General features: G+C 40.7%; 1 protein-coding gene across 1 annotated transcript in view; it reads left to right on the top strand.

Annotated features, from left to right (window-relative positions):
• The window catches only part of MFSD9 (major facilitator superfamily domain containing 9), a 500,650-nt gene that overhangs the window by 326,592 nt on the left and 156,259 nt on the right, over nucleotides 1–17,799 (top strand). Inside the window, exon 4 of the mRNA XM_044070949.1 lies at nucleotides 2,277–2,406. Coding sequence (XP_043926884.1) covers nucleotides 2,277–2,406 — 130 coding nt within the window. The remainder of the gene's footprint in view (nucleotides 1–2,276; nucleotides 2,407–17,799) is intronic.

The following is a 17,799-nucleotide window of genomic DNA, read 5'->3' as shown; positions in this document are numbered from 1 at the left end:
GCAAACAAGTGATGGACGTCATTTTTGAAGCCAGAAAACCCAGTACAAGGAAATCCTATGCGGATAAGTGGAAAAGATACTGCTCATGGAGCCTAGCTAAAGGAGATGACACAACTCTGCCCTCCCTGCCTTTAATTTTGGAGTACTTAGCAGATCTACTCCACAATGGCTTGTCCTTCTCTTCCATTAAGATTCATGCCTCAGCCATTTCGGCCCATTACAACACTGAGCCACCTCTCTTCTTGCACCCTCTTATCAAACAGTTCCTGAGAGAGGCAAACAACTTAAGGCCACCAAGGAGAGCAACCACCCCTGCTTGGGACCTTAACTTTGTACTGAAAAAGCTCACACTTTCACTCTTTGAGCCTGCAGCATCAGCAGACTTAAAATTCCTCTCTTGGAAAACAGCATTGCTTCTAGCCATCACTTCAGCTAGAAGAGTGTTTGAACTACAAGCATTTACGGCTGTGAAACCCTTCATTATTTTCCATGCTGACAGGCTCTCTCTCAGGTCAAACCCTTCCTTTATGCCTAAAGTGGTGTCCAGTGTGGCTCTCAGTCAATCCATACATTTGCCAACCTTTTTCGCTAATCCTCAAAATAAAGGGGAAAGGATCTTGCACTCCTTGGACATGTACAGACAGCTCAGATTTTACCTGGATAGGACTAACGCCTTCAGAAAATCAGACCAGCTATTAGTCATCTTTGCAACTGGGGCAGAGGGCAAGGCCATTTCTAAGCAAACTATATCCAAATGGATAGCACATTGCATCCATTTCTACTACAAGCACCATGGGAAACCAACCCCACAGGGGGTCAGGGCACACTCAACTAGGGCAGCATCTACCTCTACTGCATTCCACAGGGGAGTCCCTACCAGAGACATCCTGGAAGCTGCTACCTGGAATTCAGTACACACTTTCACCAAGGACTACCATGTGCCTATCTTCTCCAAATCCAGGGCAGGCTTTGCAACAGCAGTCCTGCAGGGCATTCTAACCAGCCCTAACTCTTCCTGACTGCCTCCACCCTTCTTCAGCTTTGGGAATCCACCCAAGTGTGATGACTGTAACAGTGAAACATAGTACAGTTGTGTACACGTACCATAAATGTAGATGTTCGTGTGTATTTACTGTTGCAGTCCAGGTTTCCCTCCCTCCAACCCCCTGTTTTTTCTCTCTATCTCTCTAGGCCTTTACCCCCCCCCCATTTTCAGGGGTATGGGTATTGGTATTGGTAGGATAGGGGAGAGGTTTTTAGTTCGGCAATAGCAGTGAACACCTATCTCGACCCATGTTAAAACCCGTTCCTAGGTTGGTTTTTGGAGCTCGACATTACCGTTTTCGATTTTCATGTTTTCGACAAAAGTGCAGTCGATGGAGTTCCATTCGAAAATATGATAGTAAACCCATTATGTCTTGTCAGGGAAGTGCTATGTAGTGTGGGCAGGTGGTACAAAAAAGGGAATGCAAACTATTGTGTATAAAGTACAAGAAAGTTGGTCCATCCGTTCATCCATCCACAGCCTCCTTTTTCCCATTTATAACATGTGGTTGGGGTGTCACTTCATCAGTGACAGTCATCTAGATCCAAGGTTCACACCACCAAGTAAACTGTATTTAATTTGAAAGAGAACAAGATGCACAGAGATTTTAAAATAATTTACAACGGGTAGTAAAGATAGCCCGATCAGAAAATAGGGGTCAAGTGGAGTGAGGTAAAACATTGAAATAATTAGAAAAAAATTACAGTGGGTGCATAATGCTTTTGAGGCATTATAGACAGAGGGACAAGACAGAAGTGACAAAGAAGAGGATTCTGCTGAAGAACATTTTCAGAGGAGGGGGCATCTAGGACTTCGGTATGATTTCTCTAAAAATTCTGCCACCCACTGTTAGCACTGTTAAGCCTGAATTTCCAATATCTGTGTCCTCTGGTTCTTCATATTTAAGTTATACTGTGGTTGGTCAATTTTCCCTGCTTGCACAGTCACGTATAGACGAAGGCTTCCATTAGCTGGCATCCTACATCATAGCTTAGAGGGCAGAGTCTAGGATCACTTCAGGCCTTGTCTTTTTTTAAACCGTTGTTGTTTCGTGCATCCGGTCCTGCTGTAACACAGTGTGTCAGCATTTTCTCTTGCATATATTTACAGGTCAGAATTATGGTAACAACGTATGTCAGTGTGTTTGCTGTTTTGTGTCACAGTACTGATAGAAACTTATTGAACGCTAAGATCTCTCAGTACAAAGTGAACTGCTTTTGTTCTTTTTCAGGGCGGCTGGAGTGATGTTGTTGGAAGACGATATTCCCTTCTGGCTTGTATCCTATTCAGTGCACTAGGTTATGCTCTGCTTGGCATCTCTACTAACATGTTCTTGTATGTACTTGCAAGAATTCCTGTGGGTAAGTACTCATTTTAAAAAGCTATTGATTTAAAGCTGTGCATACATTCACCATTTTTAGCTGTGTTTAAAATGGATTTATGCAAACCAAAGCCCTAAAATGATGTAAAGAAAAAAGTTTCCTTTTCCTTCATCTATAAATGTACATTTTAAGTTGCACATTTAATGTGGACCAATAGCACACTAAACTGGAATACAGTCTGTACTGTAAACAAACAAGTAGTAGAAATGATTTCTTCAGTTTTTCTGTTTTTAGTTAATTTTTCGTCACTGCTTTTAGATAATAAAAACAGTCACTGTTCATAAAACATGAAGTTGCAAGGTGAAATCATCACACTGCCTGATTTTGAATTAAGACCTTGGATATTTCCAATCATTATCTTTTCATATTTGTCCCTGTTTCTCTTCTTCATGCATCCATCCATCTATGGATTTTTTAATAAAATTTAGATACATTAGACTGCTTTGGTAGTGTGTTTGTTCAGGGCCTGGATACCATGCTGTGGAATAGAAGAATAGAACTACAGACCTGGTTGGGGGGGGGGGGGTCAGGAGTTAAATTGTGGAAAAAATAAATGTAAGCAGCAGGGCTAGGCAGCTTTTGTAAGAGAAGGACAGAACAGACATGTGTCCTCAGTATTCTGAAACCATGAAAAGAAGTGCAGTCCTGTAAAGTTGGCATAGTAGCAGAAACTCATGGAAACGAGGCAGTGGCAGATGATAATGGGACAATTTTAAGCAGCAGTTCTGGGCTCACAGCTCTGGGGAATACCCATGGCCATCCAACAAAATAATTTTATTTTAAAAGGTTTAGTAACGTTCAGCACTGCTAACTCATTTTATCTAGCTTAAATGTTGAACATAATTGTAAACACATTTACTTTTATTTAAAAAAAAAGCATTAAATGGCCCAGTGAAGCATTGAATGATGGACTTTGTATTTTCTTTGTATATTCACAGCACCTCCTGTTTGTGCTTGCACAGCATGAACTGCTAGCACTGTTTTACAGTAAAGAAGCATTAATTTAATTGAAATAAAATAAATAAATAACACGATCCTATGGAACAGCACCACAACTTTCTGCTCCTTAGCAGAAAGTCTGGAAATATTAAATACTATGGTGGAGAGGTGCAAACTGCTGTAAAGTTTCACAGTAGTGTGAAGCAAGTATTTTTTAATCTTCCAGGCAACGTGATAACAGTCAATAGTTGCAGTCAGTAAAAGAGAGGGTCTGCAGCCAAGCTGTGATAACAGCTTGCCGTTTGCTCAGTTTAAAGTCTGACTGCATTGCTTTTTGGCTTCTTTTGGAGTGTACAACAGAGTTAAAACTGTCTCTAATTTTTGCAGACTACCCAAGAATTTGCCTCATGCTTTGGTCTACATCTCATAAATTTTTTGTTTTTCTGGCAAGTCATTTAATATTGCAAGCATTTAATGAGGATGAGAGAACTGGCTGTGGATGAAAGCGACCTATCCTGTTTGATCATTTCATAGTCTGGATGAAAACATCTTTTTGTATGCATAGTTTTAAGTCTGGCTGTATTATTTGTTTGCTACTGTCTTGTGTGTAAAATCAAATTGAAACTGTCTCTGATTTTGCAGACTGTCCCTGACTTCGCTTCATGTTTTAGTCTGCCCCTCATGCTTTTTTTGGTTCTGTATCAAATCAGTGAGGATTGCAGCAGCTAAGTGGGATGGACTGGCTGTGGATGAAGCAACTTACCTTCTTGTTATTAAATCATTTTAAATTCTGGCTTGCAGAACTAGTGTGCCATTTATATGAAGTACGTTGGAATATTTATTCCCGATGACTGTGTAAAACAAAGTTGAAACTGTCCTTGAGTTCACATAATGTCTTTTGAGATTGCCTTATAATTTTGATCTGTAGCTCCTAAAATTTGTGGTTTTGTGGCATGTCATTGAAGACTGCAGTCAGTAATTGGGATGACTGGCTGTGGATTTCTTGTTTGCTCATTTTAAAGCCTGGCTTTGCAGGGGTAGTGTGATTTTTTTATGAAATACATTAGAATATTGATTGTGAAGCAAAGTTGAGGTTGACCCTAATTTCATACAATGCCCATGACTTTGCCTCATATTTTTAGTATGTGTCTCATAAAGTTTGTTGTTTTCTGACAAATTTTTGAGGATTGCAGTCACTTAATGGTGAGTGGGGATTCCTGATGTGGATAAAAGCAGCTTCCCCTCTTTACCTTCTTGCTGTTTTCTCATTTTATAGTTCTGCTTTTACAGGACTAGTGTGCATTTCTCTGGAATACATATATATTTATTCTCTGTCAACTGTGTGAAACAAAATTGGAATGGTCTTTGATATGCCTCATTTTTTTGATTTGTGTCATATATAATGTGTGTGTTTTTTTTCTGGAAAATCGTTGAGGATTGTAGTCACAGAATGATGCAAGCATTTAATTTATACAGAACCCCCCCCCCTCTTTTTTCCCATTTTGCACATGGGGTCAGGATGTCACCTAAACAATTCATATCCTTAAGAAAATACATGACATTTAAAAGCATTATTCCAACAAATTTCTAACGGTGGAAGAGGATTATTTTAAACCTGTCTCTGATTTTTGGGCCTTTGCCTGTCATTATTTTTTTGGGGGAGGGGGTCCTGATTTTTGCCCTGAGAGATTGAAAGCTACTTTTATCACATGCTGATTGGGTTACTTTGACAAAGTGGCTATAATTGTGTCGGGTTAGTGGGGGGGGTGCTGTTTGTGGTCGAAAATAACTTGTCCTTCTGCTTGTTCACACCATCTGATTTTTTTCCAGAAAAATCTGCAGTTGTGTGAAATATGTTGGAATATTTGTGGCTATGATTTATGTGGAACCAAGTTCTCCACATGTTTCTCCTAGTTTGTATTGTAGATAACTTATTGTCTCCATCAAAATTGGCGGCCGCGGTGGTGCAGCAGTTAGAGTTGCCGCCTCACGGCAAGAGGTTCTCCAGTTCGATCCTCGGCTGGGGTGCCTTCTGTGTGGCATCGGCATGTCCTCCCTGTGGTCGCGTGGGTTTCCTCCCACATCCCAAAGACATGCTGCAGGTGGATTGGACACACTAAATTGGCCTTAAACGTGCGTGCGTGCATGTGTGCTCCTTCTGTGGAAGGTTGGGTGCCGGGCTGGCAATTCGACACTGTAAAACTCCACTGCCAATCATGAGCGGACAGGTGATTTGCTGTGGCGATCCCAAACAGGGAAAAGCCGAAAGAAGAAGATTGTCTCCATCAAAATGTGACATATTTTATCTGAAAATCTTACAGTATATGTTATGACACAGCACACCATTTGTAAAAATGTATATAGATAAATGCTTCACTTACTTGTAGGATGCTTTTCAGCATAGTTTTGAATTAGACAGTAATGATAATTTATCAGCATATGTAAATGATTTTGCATATTTGCAAAATCTGCAATTTCTTTCTCCAAAATATAGACCACATGCCCAGAGAGATAACTAATAAAAGGATACACGCTCTGTACAACATGTCCTACATGGACCGACTCAAAGTCCTGTCACTGTACTCTGTATCCTATAGACTGCTAAAAGGTGACCTGTGTGTGGCATCCTTTGACCCAATATTGATGGATTTACTGCACATCTGGCAACAGAAATACTCTGCCTAGGGATCCAAACCTGTTCTGCAACATAAACTGAATGGTTTGGTGGGACAGATGTATCTCACAGAGGATACTGCTGCACTGGAAAAGACTCCCCATCCACATAAAACAAAGTTCATTCCTGTCCATATTCAAGCACAACCTGGATCAATGGATGTGAAACAAAAAATTTACCCCAGGATTTTCCCCTGTACTGCTAATTGATAGAGGCAGCTCCTAAATGCTTCATCCCATGCATGGATCCCCTCAGATTATCTATGGTATGACCCATTTTTTTCTTATTGGGACAATATATAATTGTCAACCATATTATAGATAAGGCCAGTCTGTCACCAAATGGGAAAGGTTAATTCAAGAAAAAAAAAGGAAACTGGTTAGGCTTAAGATGGCACGCAAGGACAGCTAGACTAGTACTTAACTGTGAACTTATGATCTTATAAAATGTCATGTGTGCAGTATAATGGTTCAGATGTATGTTTTGTTTTCAAATTGTGGGATTTGTACTTTTTTGCTGTTAATGAATGTTTATTAATCTATGTATTTGTGCATATCATAATACCACAGTGTCACAGGTCATTGCTGAAAAGGGGTCTGTAGACCAGTCTACTACCACCTAGTTAACAAAAAATAAATAAATTACATATCCCTCAACCATCCCAGATTTTGTAGAATGCCCCTGATTGTGCATGTATTTTTGGTCTGTTCTTTGTAAATTTTGTGATTTCTGTAAAATCATTGAGGATTGTAGTCACTAAATAATGACAGGTGTTCAAGTTTCAGACTACATATCCTTCAGAAAATGCATACCAGTGCAAGAACAGTTATTCTAACAACTTTCTAAAGAAATCTGTCTCTGACTCTGAGCATTTGTTCCTCATTATTTTTTGCTTTTTCTCTGATTCTTTTGCTAAGAAGTTGAGAGATGTTATCTTTTTATTACAGTCAGAAGAGGTGTTCACAGCAAAGTGGCTATAACTGATGGGTTTTGGTGGTGGCTATCAGTGAGTGAAGGTAGATGTTCTTCGTGTTTCACTGTTGCAGTCATCACATTTGGGGTTATCTGCTTGCAGTACCCCTCAGTCGGCCTGATTAACAAAATCTTGGGTCCTGCGTCGGTTGCTGTCCCTTCTTCCATGACGTCAGATCGTCAGGGGTATAAAACATGCAGCTGATGCCATTACATCAGTCTTTCTTGCCGTGCGGTGCCCAAAGCAGAAGCAGTTCGCAAGTGCTGGTCGGCCGACTCCTGAAATTTTCGTTTTCGAGTTTCAGAACCGAAGTCTTCAACTAAAGATAAGTACCCCATTGGGGAAACTTTATATTGCATGATACAGATGTCAGTAAAAGTTAATAATTGTATTTCTTGTGAAAAGCAAATACCTCACAAAGATTTTCATTCGTACTGTATTCCTTGCCTAGTCCCTGAGTACTGTATTCCTTGCCTAGGCTCTGACTACAGCGTACCTTGCTGTCGGTTTTATGCTTTATTTAATCAACGCACAATACGGCGTTGGTATATTTTCGCCTCTGTTTTGGTTCTCAGTTCAATTATCCAGAAATGTTGTTTGTAAGCCATCCGACTACAGAAATTCCAAAAAAACCGCAAAGATAAAGTCAGAGACAGGCCGCCTAAGTCTAAAGCTGACGACGATGCTTCTCCTAAGCCAGTCGCCAGTTCGCCGGTACTCAGTGAGGTGCTTTTGCAGCAATTGATACCTGCTACTTCTGATTTACAGGCCTCTACTGAGACCCATTCGGAGTCCAGTATGCCGTGAGATGCTTCAACTGTGGAACCTGTGGATGTCTCTACCTTGGATGGGTCCGGAGCCGCTGTGCAGGCACCGGCTACTGAGGGTGTATTCAGGCCTACGGACTTGCATGTTAAACCAATGCCTCCTTCTTCTTTAAGGCCTAAACCTCGAACCATGCCTAGAAAACCTTCGCCCAGGCCGCATGCTCAGGCCTCTATGCCTAAAAACAAATGATAAAAATTGCTGAAGATCTTATAAATTTAATCAGGGGAAGCCAACCACCCTCTAAGAGACCTAGGGCTGAAATTGTTTATGAATCTTCTGACCAGGATTCTGATTTTTCTGATTCTTCTGATGATCTGGATTTACCCTCATCTACTTATGAGGATTCTGATGCAGAGGACTCTATTCCCTCTGCTTCCCCTCCAGAGGATTTTTCTTTTGGTGAAACCTTGCACACTCTAAGGGAGCATTTCCACTGGGAAAGCCAGGATTTTTCTGATTCAAAAAAGAGGCTTTGGGATTTCTTCCTTTTGCCTCAGCATAGGCCTTTAGCTATACCTCCTGTAATAGACATTGTTGATGATGCCTTTTTGGAATCATGTTTGGCCCCTGATTCTTTGCCTCCTGCTCCCAGAAAACCTGACAGATATTACAGGGTTCCTGATTCTCACAAGTTCCTTTTTAAAAATCCTATTGCGGATCCAGAGACTATTTTACAGGGACCCAAGGGCATTAAGGCCTCTACTGCCAAAAACCCTACCCCTTCTGATAGAGACTCCAGGGCGCTGGATAGATGGGGTAAGAAGGTTTACACCTCTGCAACCTTGGCCATTAGGGCCTTAAACTGTCAGTTTCATATGTTAAAGTATCAACAACATATTATTGGATTGCTTAAACAGAAAATGATGTTGATTCCTGACTGTGCTGAAAATAAGGAATTACAGGATTTAATGCATTCTGCTGAACGGGTTGGAAAACATACTTTGCAATGTGGGTTTGATTTTTAGAGGCCTCTTGCCGGGCTGCTGTCACTGGGTCTGTACTCAGAAGGCATGCTTGGCTTAAGGAGCAATCTTTACTTGATCCTATTAAAGCTAAACTGTTGGATGGTCCCTTAAATCAGGAACGCCTGTTTGGCAACAAAGCTGAGGAAGTTCTTAAAAAGATGGAAGATAAAGCTAATAAATAAAGCTAAATATATACAAACTGTTAAAGATTTCTGACAAGTTCAACCTCCAAGATTTAGTAGGCATTAGCCCTCTAAGAATTGGTCCTTTCTGGCCCCTTCCAGGCCTTCTCAATCCAAACCCAGACACAGCAGAAACCCCAGGTTTCAGTCCCAGAGTACACACAAGACTAAGCAGTGGGGGGCTTCCGCTTCAAAATCTGGGAGTAGTAAGACTCCCCCCTATGGAAAACTGTCTCAATACTTGATTTTAAAACTTCCAAGCACTTCCCAACTGAATGCTCCTTTAGGGGGAAAGATTGGTCTGCAGGCCAAAAACTGGGAACTCATTACCCAGGACAAATAGGTTTTAAATATAATGTCCCGAGGATACAGATTTAACTTCCACACATTACCAATGCCAAAAGGTTGCCCAGATTTACCCCCAAATCAGTGGGCAGAGGCTCAAAAGCAAATACTCTCTCTTTTAAACATAAAGGCTATTTAAACTGTACCAGAAGGGGAAAAAGGACAAGGTTTCTACTCAAGACTTTTCCTGGTACCCAGAAAAGACAATTCATAGCATCCTATTCTGGACCTGTCTACTCTAAACACCTTTTTAGTGATTCCAAAATTCAAGATGCTGACTCTTCACCAGTTGTTTCCTATGGTAGGAAAATATGCCTGGATGGTAACACTCGATTTAAAGGAAGCATACATGCACATTCCCAATCAGGGACTCTTGCAGAAGATACCTACACTTCAAAGCAGGCTATAATCACTACCAGTTCTCTGCACTGCCTTTGGCTTATCTACTTCGCCCAGGGTATTCACAATGTGCCTAGCCCCAGTCATCGCATTTTGCAGGCAAAGAAATATTCAAATATACCTATACCTGGACGATTGTTTAATTCAGGTAGAAAGCCAGGACATACTTTTGAATCATCTGGCCTTTGTACAGAGGGTGCTAACTTGTCTGGGGTACACCATAAACGAAAAGAAATCACACCTTGTACCCTGTCAACAAATCATATTCCTGAAAGCAAGCTTGAATACAACTTCCCAGATGGCTTTCCTCACGCCAGAGAAACAAATTCATTTGACAACCTACTTCAAACAAGTGGCCACAAAAACCCTACTATCTGCAAGGCAGATACGACAAGCCTTGGGGTTCATGGCCTCCTGCATTCTTCTGATTCCATATGCAAGACTGCATATGAGGAAATTACAATGGTATCTAAAAAGCCTATGGTGTCAACATTCTCAGGATCTAGAAACAATGATTTCTATCATACATTGCCTATGCCTAGAGTTTTTTTGGTGGGCAGAGGCCTGCCACCAAAGCAAGGGGCTACCATTCACACCACCCCCTGCCGCCCAAACCCTAACAACAGACGCATCAGATTATGCACGGGGGCTCACCTGGCAAGGAAGTGCATTCAGGGCAAATGGAACCCAAGTCAAATGCACTTGCATATCAATCAAAAAGAAATATTAGCTGTACAACATGCTCTGACAGCCTTCAAGGACCACATTCTTCCAGGACAATTAATGGTTAAGACGGGCAACACCACTGTTATGTGGTACATAAACAAGCAGACTTTCTTACCCCCTATGCAGACTAACCATGGCACTGTGGAACACAGCTCTGAGCTGCCAAGTGCATCTACAAGCTCAGTTCCTGCCAGGAAAACTAAATACACTGGCAGACGAACTAAGCAGAAACCTCATGGACCCACATGAGTGGAAGCTGGAACCAAGGATTTTCAGCATGTTGACAAGCAAATGGGGGAGCCCAGATATAGACCAGTTTGCCTCCCCCCAGAACTATCAATTGGACAAATTTTGCACAAGAACTCCCCACAAACAAGCTTGGAAAGTGGATGCTCTGTCCTTCAGCTGGAAAAAACCTATCAGTTTATGCCTTTCCTCCTCTGCCTTTGCTCTCCAAAGTACTACTAAAGACCAAAAAAGACAAACCAAGGACGATTTTGATTGCACCAGACTGACCACGCCAACACTGGTACCCCCTCCTGCACAGTGTGTCACTGTTGGCCCCATGGCACCTGCCTCAGACTCCTACCCTATTGTCTCGGCAGGAAAACCAGATTCTGCACCCTCAGCTTCATACTCTGAACCTAGCAACCTGGCTAATTACCTAATCTCTCCTTTACCTTCCCTCAGTAAATCAGTGATGGATATCATTTTAGAGGCAAGGAGGCCTAGTACTAGAAACTCTTATGCTGAAAAATGGAAAAGATTCTGTGCCTGGAACCAATCTCAAGGGATTAGCACAGCAGTGCCCAATTTACCTCAGATTTTACAAAACTTAACTGAGATGCTTCAAAAGGGCCTGTCTTTCTCCTCCATCAAAATTCATGCCTCAGCCATTTCAGCTCATTATTACACAAAACCTCCCCTTTTCTCTCATCCACTGATTAAGCAGTTCCTCAGAGGGGCCAAGTTCCTCAGAGGGGCCAAAAATCTACAACTGCCCAGGAGAGCCCCAACTCCAGCCTGGGACCTTAACTTTGTATTGGAAAAGCTCACCCTTCCTCCTTGCGAGCCAGCTGCCACTGTGAATTTAAAATTCCTCTCTTGGAAAGCAGCTTTCCTTTTAGCAATCACTTCAGCAAGAAGGGCATCTGAATTACAGGCCCTCATGGCAGTGGAGCCTTTCATCATCTTTCGTATGGACAGGGTGTCCCTCGGGACCAATCCCTCCTTCATGCCCAAGGTGGTGTCCAGTGTGGCACTTAATCAGTCCATTCTTTTGCCAACCATCTTTCCTAACCCACAGAACAATGGAGAACGGATACTGCACTCCTTAGACGTGCACAGACAACTTAGATTCTACTTGGACAGGACTAAACCTCAAAGGAAATCTGACCAACTGCTGGTGACATTTGCTGCAGAGGCAGAGGGGAAGGCTATTTCAAAGCAAATCATTTCCAAATGGATAGGCCATCACATTCATTTCTGCTACAAGCACCATGGAAAGCCTATCCCACAGGAGATCAGACCCCACTTAACCAGGGCTGCATCTACCTCTACAGCCTTTTTCAGAGGCGTCCCTACCAGTGACATCCTAGAAGCTGCTACCTGGAGTTCAGTACATACTTTCACCAAGCATTACCATCTGCCATTTTTTCTCTAAATCCAGAGCTGGCTTTGCCACTGCAGTCTTGCAGGGCCTTATAGCTGGTCCTAATGCTGTCTAAATTCCTCCTCCCATCCTTAGCTTTGGGATTCTACCCAAATGTGATGACTGCAACAGTGAAACACGAAGAACATAGTACAGTTATGTACACTTACCATCAATGTAGATGTTCAAGTGTATTCACTGTTGCAGTCCTGGTTACCATCCCTCCAGCCCCTTTCTTCTTTTGGCTATACCTCTACTCTCCTTTACTATGCTCAAAAGCTTTTTTGTGTATTTGCTTTTTTGTTGGAGGTATAACCTTGTATATTTATAGATTTAATTGCTTCCCATTAGGGGGGCACCTGACACCTGGGGCAAGAAAAACTGATGTAATGGCGTCGGCTGCATGTTTTATACCCGTGACGACCTGACATCATGGAAGAAGGGACAGCAACCAATGCAGGACCCAAGATTTTGTTAATCAGGCCGACTTGAGGGCTACTGCAAGTAGATAACCCCAAATATGATGACTGCAACAGTGAATACACTTGAACATCTACATTTATGGTAAGTGTACACAACTGTACTTTTACCCTCATGTTTGCTCAGCTTGAACAGTCCAGCTTTACAAGACTAGTATGCAGTTGTGTGAAATAGCAGGAATGCTTGGGCTACTGTGTATTTTTTGACACAAACATAAAATATGTTGTTCCGTCAGTGATTATTTTTGCCGTTATCAGACATCTGAGCTGTACACAGTCAACAGTGATATTATAATTGATAGGCATAGGGCCTGTCAGTAAATGAGAATGGTTAACTCTAGCTATCAATATCATATTGAACATTCATTAGTGTGGCTTTGCTGGACTAGTAAGTATTTGTGTAAAGCAAGTTGGAATACTTTACTATGGGTATTTTTTTTTATTACAGTCAGACATCTGAGGTGTATACAGTCAAGTGACTGTAATAGATGGGTATGAATATTGGTGGATTATAATGATAACAATTTGAATGGTCTTAAATCGGGAGGAAGAATCCAAAATAATGTGAGCATTTATGCCGGGTCATAAGAAAAAATGGAAAAAGGTGGGCAGGGTTGGCATGGTTTGAAAAATGATCAGGGCCCGTGGTGCACTTACTCCATCACTGAATGGAAGAGAAAGAAAGTTGACATCTGCCTACGGGCAAGTAGATGAGAAACTATCTAAGCCATAGAAACTGGAGATAAGGAAGTTTCTTTTAAGAAGTAATGCACTGTTTTCAGAACTATCTGACAGACTAAACCAGATTTGGCACCATATTGAGACTGTGTAAAAAAAGGGTTAATTTAAAACCTTACAAATTACCGGTGTCACAGAATAAGGCTGTGGAATGCGAAGTACAAAAAAGGTTGAGATGGTGATGTTAGAGGAGTCAGATAGCAAGTAGAGCAGTCCCATAGTGTTAGTTTCAAAGCCTGATGGAACAATCATGTTCTATAGTGATTTTGGAAGCTACTAAACATTTCAGCTTAACTAACTGAAAAGCTGGAAAAGGCAGTATTCTTGTCCAGGTTAGATCTGTGCTGAATTCTATGAAAAAGGTGGCCTTTTCAAATCAAGAGGAATTATTGCAATATACTGTTCTTCCTTTTGGAAATTATGTTGCCCCTACAAACTTTCAAAGATTAATGAACAGTGTCCTGAATCCCCATGTCAAATATGCTTCCATTTGCATAGACAATATCACATACTCTGAATACTGAGATGCCCATCTAGCTAAGGTGCAGGTTTTATTAGTCTTTCTGAGACAAGCCGGATTAACAGTCAGTGTGTCCACCAGCAAGTTAAGCATTACATAAGTAAAATGTTTAATTGGAATTGGAATATGAATTGTCAGGCCTCAGAAAGAAAATCTAGAAGCTGTGAAAATGTGCCTATTCTAGACATTAGTAAGCTTATGAGGATATTTTTGGGGTTAACTGGGTACTATCAAATTTTGAGCCTCCAGTTTGCATCAGTGTCATGTCCTCTTACTGCTCAAATAAAGGGAAATATATCCCTTAAAGTAAAATAGATACTAGAGGCAGATAATGCTTTTCACTTTTTAAGTAAACATTATATCAGAGCCTGTTTAAGCATCCACAGAGCTGATTAAACATTAGATGTAAGCATAGGGGCAGTGCTTTCACAGAACTATAAGGGACAGCAATACCCTGTATGTTTTTTAAGTCACCGGCTAAGTAAGTAGAGTACATATTCTGCAATTGAAAAGGAAAGCTTGGCGATCAAGTGGGAGCTCTCATCACTAAAACGTTGTCTCCTTGGCTGGGCTTTTAAATTGGTCATGGACCATGCCATCCAAATATGGCTATATAAACAACAGGGTGGATGTACTAAGCATTGTAGATGGTGCCTTCATTGCAACTATTCAAGTTTACTGTAAAGCATTGGTCACCCACCACTGTCCAGATCGCTGGTTTAGGGCTCCCAGGTCTTCTAGTGAGCCTGAAACTTAAATTTCAAGTGGGGGGGGGGGGGTAGGGAGCAAATGTAACATAGTGTAGTGACTCTTGTCCTGTGATGTGTCAAAAGTTTGTATAAAATTAAGCAAAATAATGTAATAAGTTGAATATTATTGCAAATAGTTTAAGTAATATTTTTTTTAAGACAGACCACTATATTTTTGTATTAGGGAGACTTCTCTGAGGTATTCTTAATGAGCAGTTGTTTTGTTAAAGCAGTGTATAAAAGGACTATGATACATTAGTCAGAGAGGTTGGCTCCTCAATGCACTGGGAGCTCTTGCCTGGAACAACAGTTCTGGGGAATATGCTATAGTAAATGAACACAAATTTCAGAATAACTTGAAAAGCCCTGGGTGGCTTACACTAAAAATCCAAGAAGAAAACATTTTTGGACTTTCTTAGAATTAGTATGAAAGACTGTTTTTCTCCCCATTGTGATATCAATAGAAAATATTATTTTTATATTTCTGTTGCTTCTTCTGAGTTTATAAGAAGTGCTCACAGTAGTATTTTTGCTTTTGTTTAATAAAACAAGATTAATTTTATGGATGGTGGACTGTGCTGCATTATTGTTTACTGCAATGCATATAGTTTCACTTCTTCTACTTGTTTGTTTTAGTTTAATTTCTTAATGTCTGTTGTGAGGTTAGGTTGTGTATTGTGAGGGTGGGGACATACTTCAAAAGTGCACCTCATTATTAGGAACATTCATCATTTTGAATCTTAAAAAAAGTCCAAGTTCCTTGCAGTTCCACATTGCAAAGGCCTGTCAGTCATTCACTGTTAAGAATTTTTAACTGATATTAATAATAATACTGAATATAAAAAGTTCTTTTGAAGACCAGAAGTAAGTATAACTAGCACATGTTTACTGTCCTGTGAGTTTCCTAGTAGGCATTGTTATTAAGCCTTCTATAAGTATTCCATATTTGCACATTTATTCCAGATTTGAAGAGGTAATGTTCAACATTTTGGAATTGGAAGGTTGAGTTTTAGTGTGTGTGTGTTGGGGGGTGGGGGTTCTGACATATGAGCACAGTTAGCTGCAGATTGCTTGTCTGCCTCTTTTATACTTTTGAATTTGAAAAAGAGCACAAGCTGAATTCTCTATAATTGGGCCAGTGTAGAGTAAAGCTGCCACTGAAAGGTTATTACTGCCCTAAATTTAAGAGAGAGGCTGGTTTATGTATAACAAAGTGGAGTCCTATCAGTGCATATATCACCTTACGCAAAGCACACTTTGCATCTCCTGGGCAGAGTGGATGTTACTCTGGGGCTCTAAGCTGTGGTAAAGCAATTTAATGTAATTCTACATCATAAAATGGAGTACAATAAAATGTCTTATGCTAAAGTTGGGCAATTGCAAGAAAGAGTGGGAGTAGAAATTGAGATGAAAACTAGAAATTGAGATGAAAACCACTCTGTATGGATGATTCCTTCTTTGAGACTACGTGTCAGAGTCTTTTCTTTGTGTTTCAGTTAAATCAGATATGCACCGAGGTACAGAATTTTTATGAGTAGGATGTAGTTAATGTTTATATCATTAAGATGACTGGTGCAGTAATGCTGAGCTTTGGTATGGGTCCTGCCAAGGATGCCATATATCCGGCCAATATGACATATGGTATGCACTCCTTTCTCTTGTGCAATTTGTTTGACCGTAGACCCAGGTACAAGTGCTGCATGCTGATATATGACCCTTTCTTGCCACCAGGTTGAACAGCAAGATGTCCTTTCCTCAGTCTGTCAAACCATTAGAAAAGAACCATATTGCTTTTACTACTGATCGAGAAGTACCCTTTTAGTAACCTATCTTCTTTACTACTTTGAATTTTGCATTTTTGTTAATGTCATCAAAGAGAAACAAAAGCATCTGTGGCAAGAAAATTCCCTACAAAGATGGACATTTTCAGTGTCTCTTTTGATTAGTGCCAAATATTACATTTGTGAATGTACTATTTGCCAAGCTTTCATCCCCAGAACTCTGGAGAGTCATCTTTCCTTTCTGAATATTTTGAAAATAAGTGGCTAAAGATTTTAGCAGAAAATAACATGTTCATCAGAGTTCCCACCATGGATGTCTCCTCACAGCCAAATGAAATGGAAAGAAAAAGGCTATCTGTCAGCTTCCTTCAGCCAGAGAAGGATGTGAGAGTTGAGCAGTTGTAAAAAAACAACAGGCCATCCAAACTGTGAGCCTCTTTCCTCTGTGGTAACCGTGCTGAAGGCTGACACAGAATGTACTTTAGCCATGTCCCTTCCTGCTGGTATGACAGTGACTGAAGCCTTGAAGTGGGTACCACAGCTAGTATTTTCAGAAGATCAGATGAGGTACCTCAGATTTTAGGTCATTAGTATGTTTCTTGTTTTCTGTTTCAGGTATGTCTGGGGTCAGATCCTACATATGTAGTTCCTTTGGATAGCCTAAAGAAGATGAAGAAGAAACAGAAGAAGAAACAAAATTCTAAGCAACTTTTTGCTTCCGTCACTCCTGTCTTAAAGATCCTCACCAGGAAAGGCAAGAGTTTTTTTTTTTCCCTCCGAGACTGTTCAAAACACTGATGGCTTTTAAAACCACTTGTTTTCTTTTTTCCTCTCTCTATCCCCTCTAAAAGAAAAAAAGGGCACATCTTTGGTAGAAGATTCCTCCTCAGAGCCAGAATCTGAAAATTTGGATTATTCCATCAGATTCATTCTCCTTTGGGATATGAATCTGTGCCTGATGACAATGTGTCATTTGGAAGACTTCTGCTTAGGAGAAACTATTCAGAAAATAATTGAATGTTTCAGTTAGGGAAAGCAAGCAAGTCTTTCAGTCTCAAAAGAGATATTATGGTCTCATGTATATAGATGTTACCAGACTTTCCCTTCTCCCCTGTGATCGTTCATCATTTGAGCAATGCTGGTGTGGTTTTAGCTGTACAATTTATATCCTACTACAGCTGTAATGACTGGCCAGCTTCCAAAGCTTAAGGGCACCTCCATGTGCCCAAACCATTTACCAGCTTGAGTAAAGCTGAGAAAAGAGAATGGTGTGTGTGCCAAGCCCTTTATAGCTTTCTTGCTGGCAAAGAGCATGCCTCTTTCGGGCTATTAAGGATCATGGTCTTCTAATACTTCTCCATTGCTGGACAGATAAGTTCTTTTCAGGAAGAAAAAACAACTTTCACATCTTATTTTTCTCTCA

Source organism: Protopterus annectens, chromosome 5.part0 (genome assembly GCF_019279795.1).
Source record: "Protopterus annectens isolate FY-2018-M chromosome 5.part0, PAN1.0, whole genome shotgun sequence".
Lineage (NCBI taxonomy): Eukaryota > Metazoa > Chordata > Ceratodontiformes > Protopteridae > Protopterus > Protopterus annectens.
Note: the sequence above shows the minus strand (reverse complement) of the source record. Positions and strands in the feature narration are given on the sequence as shown.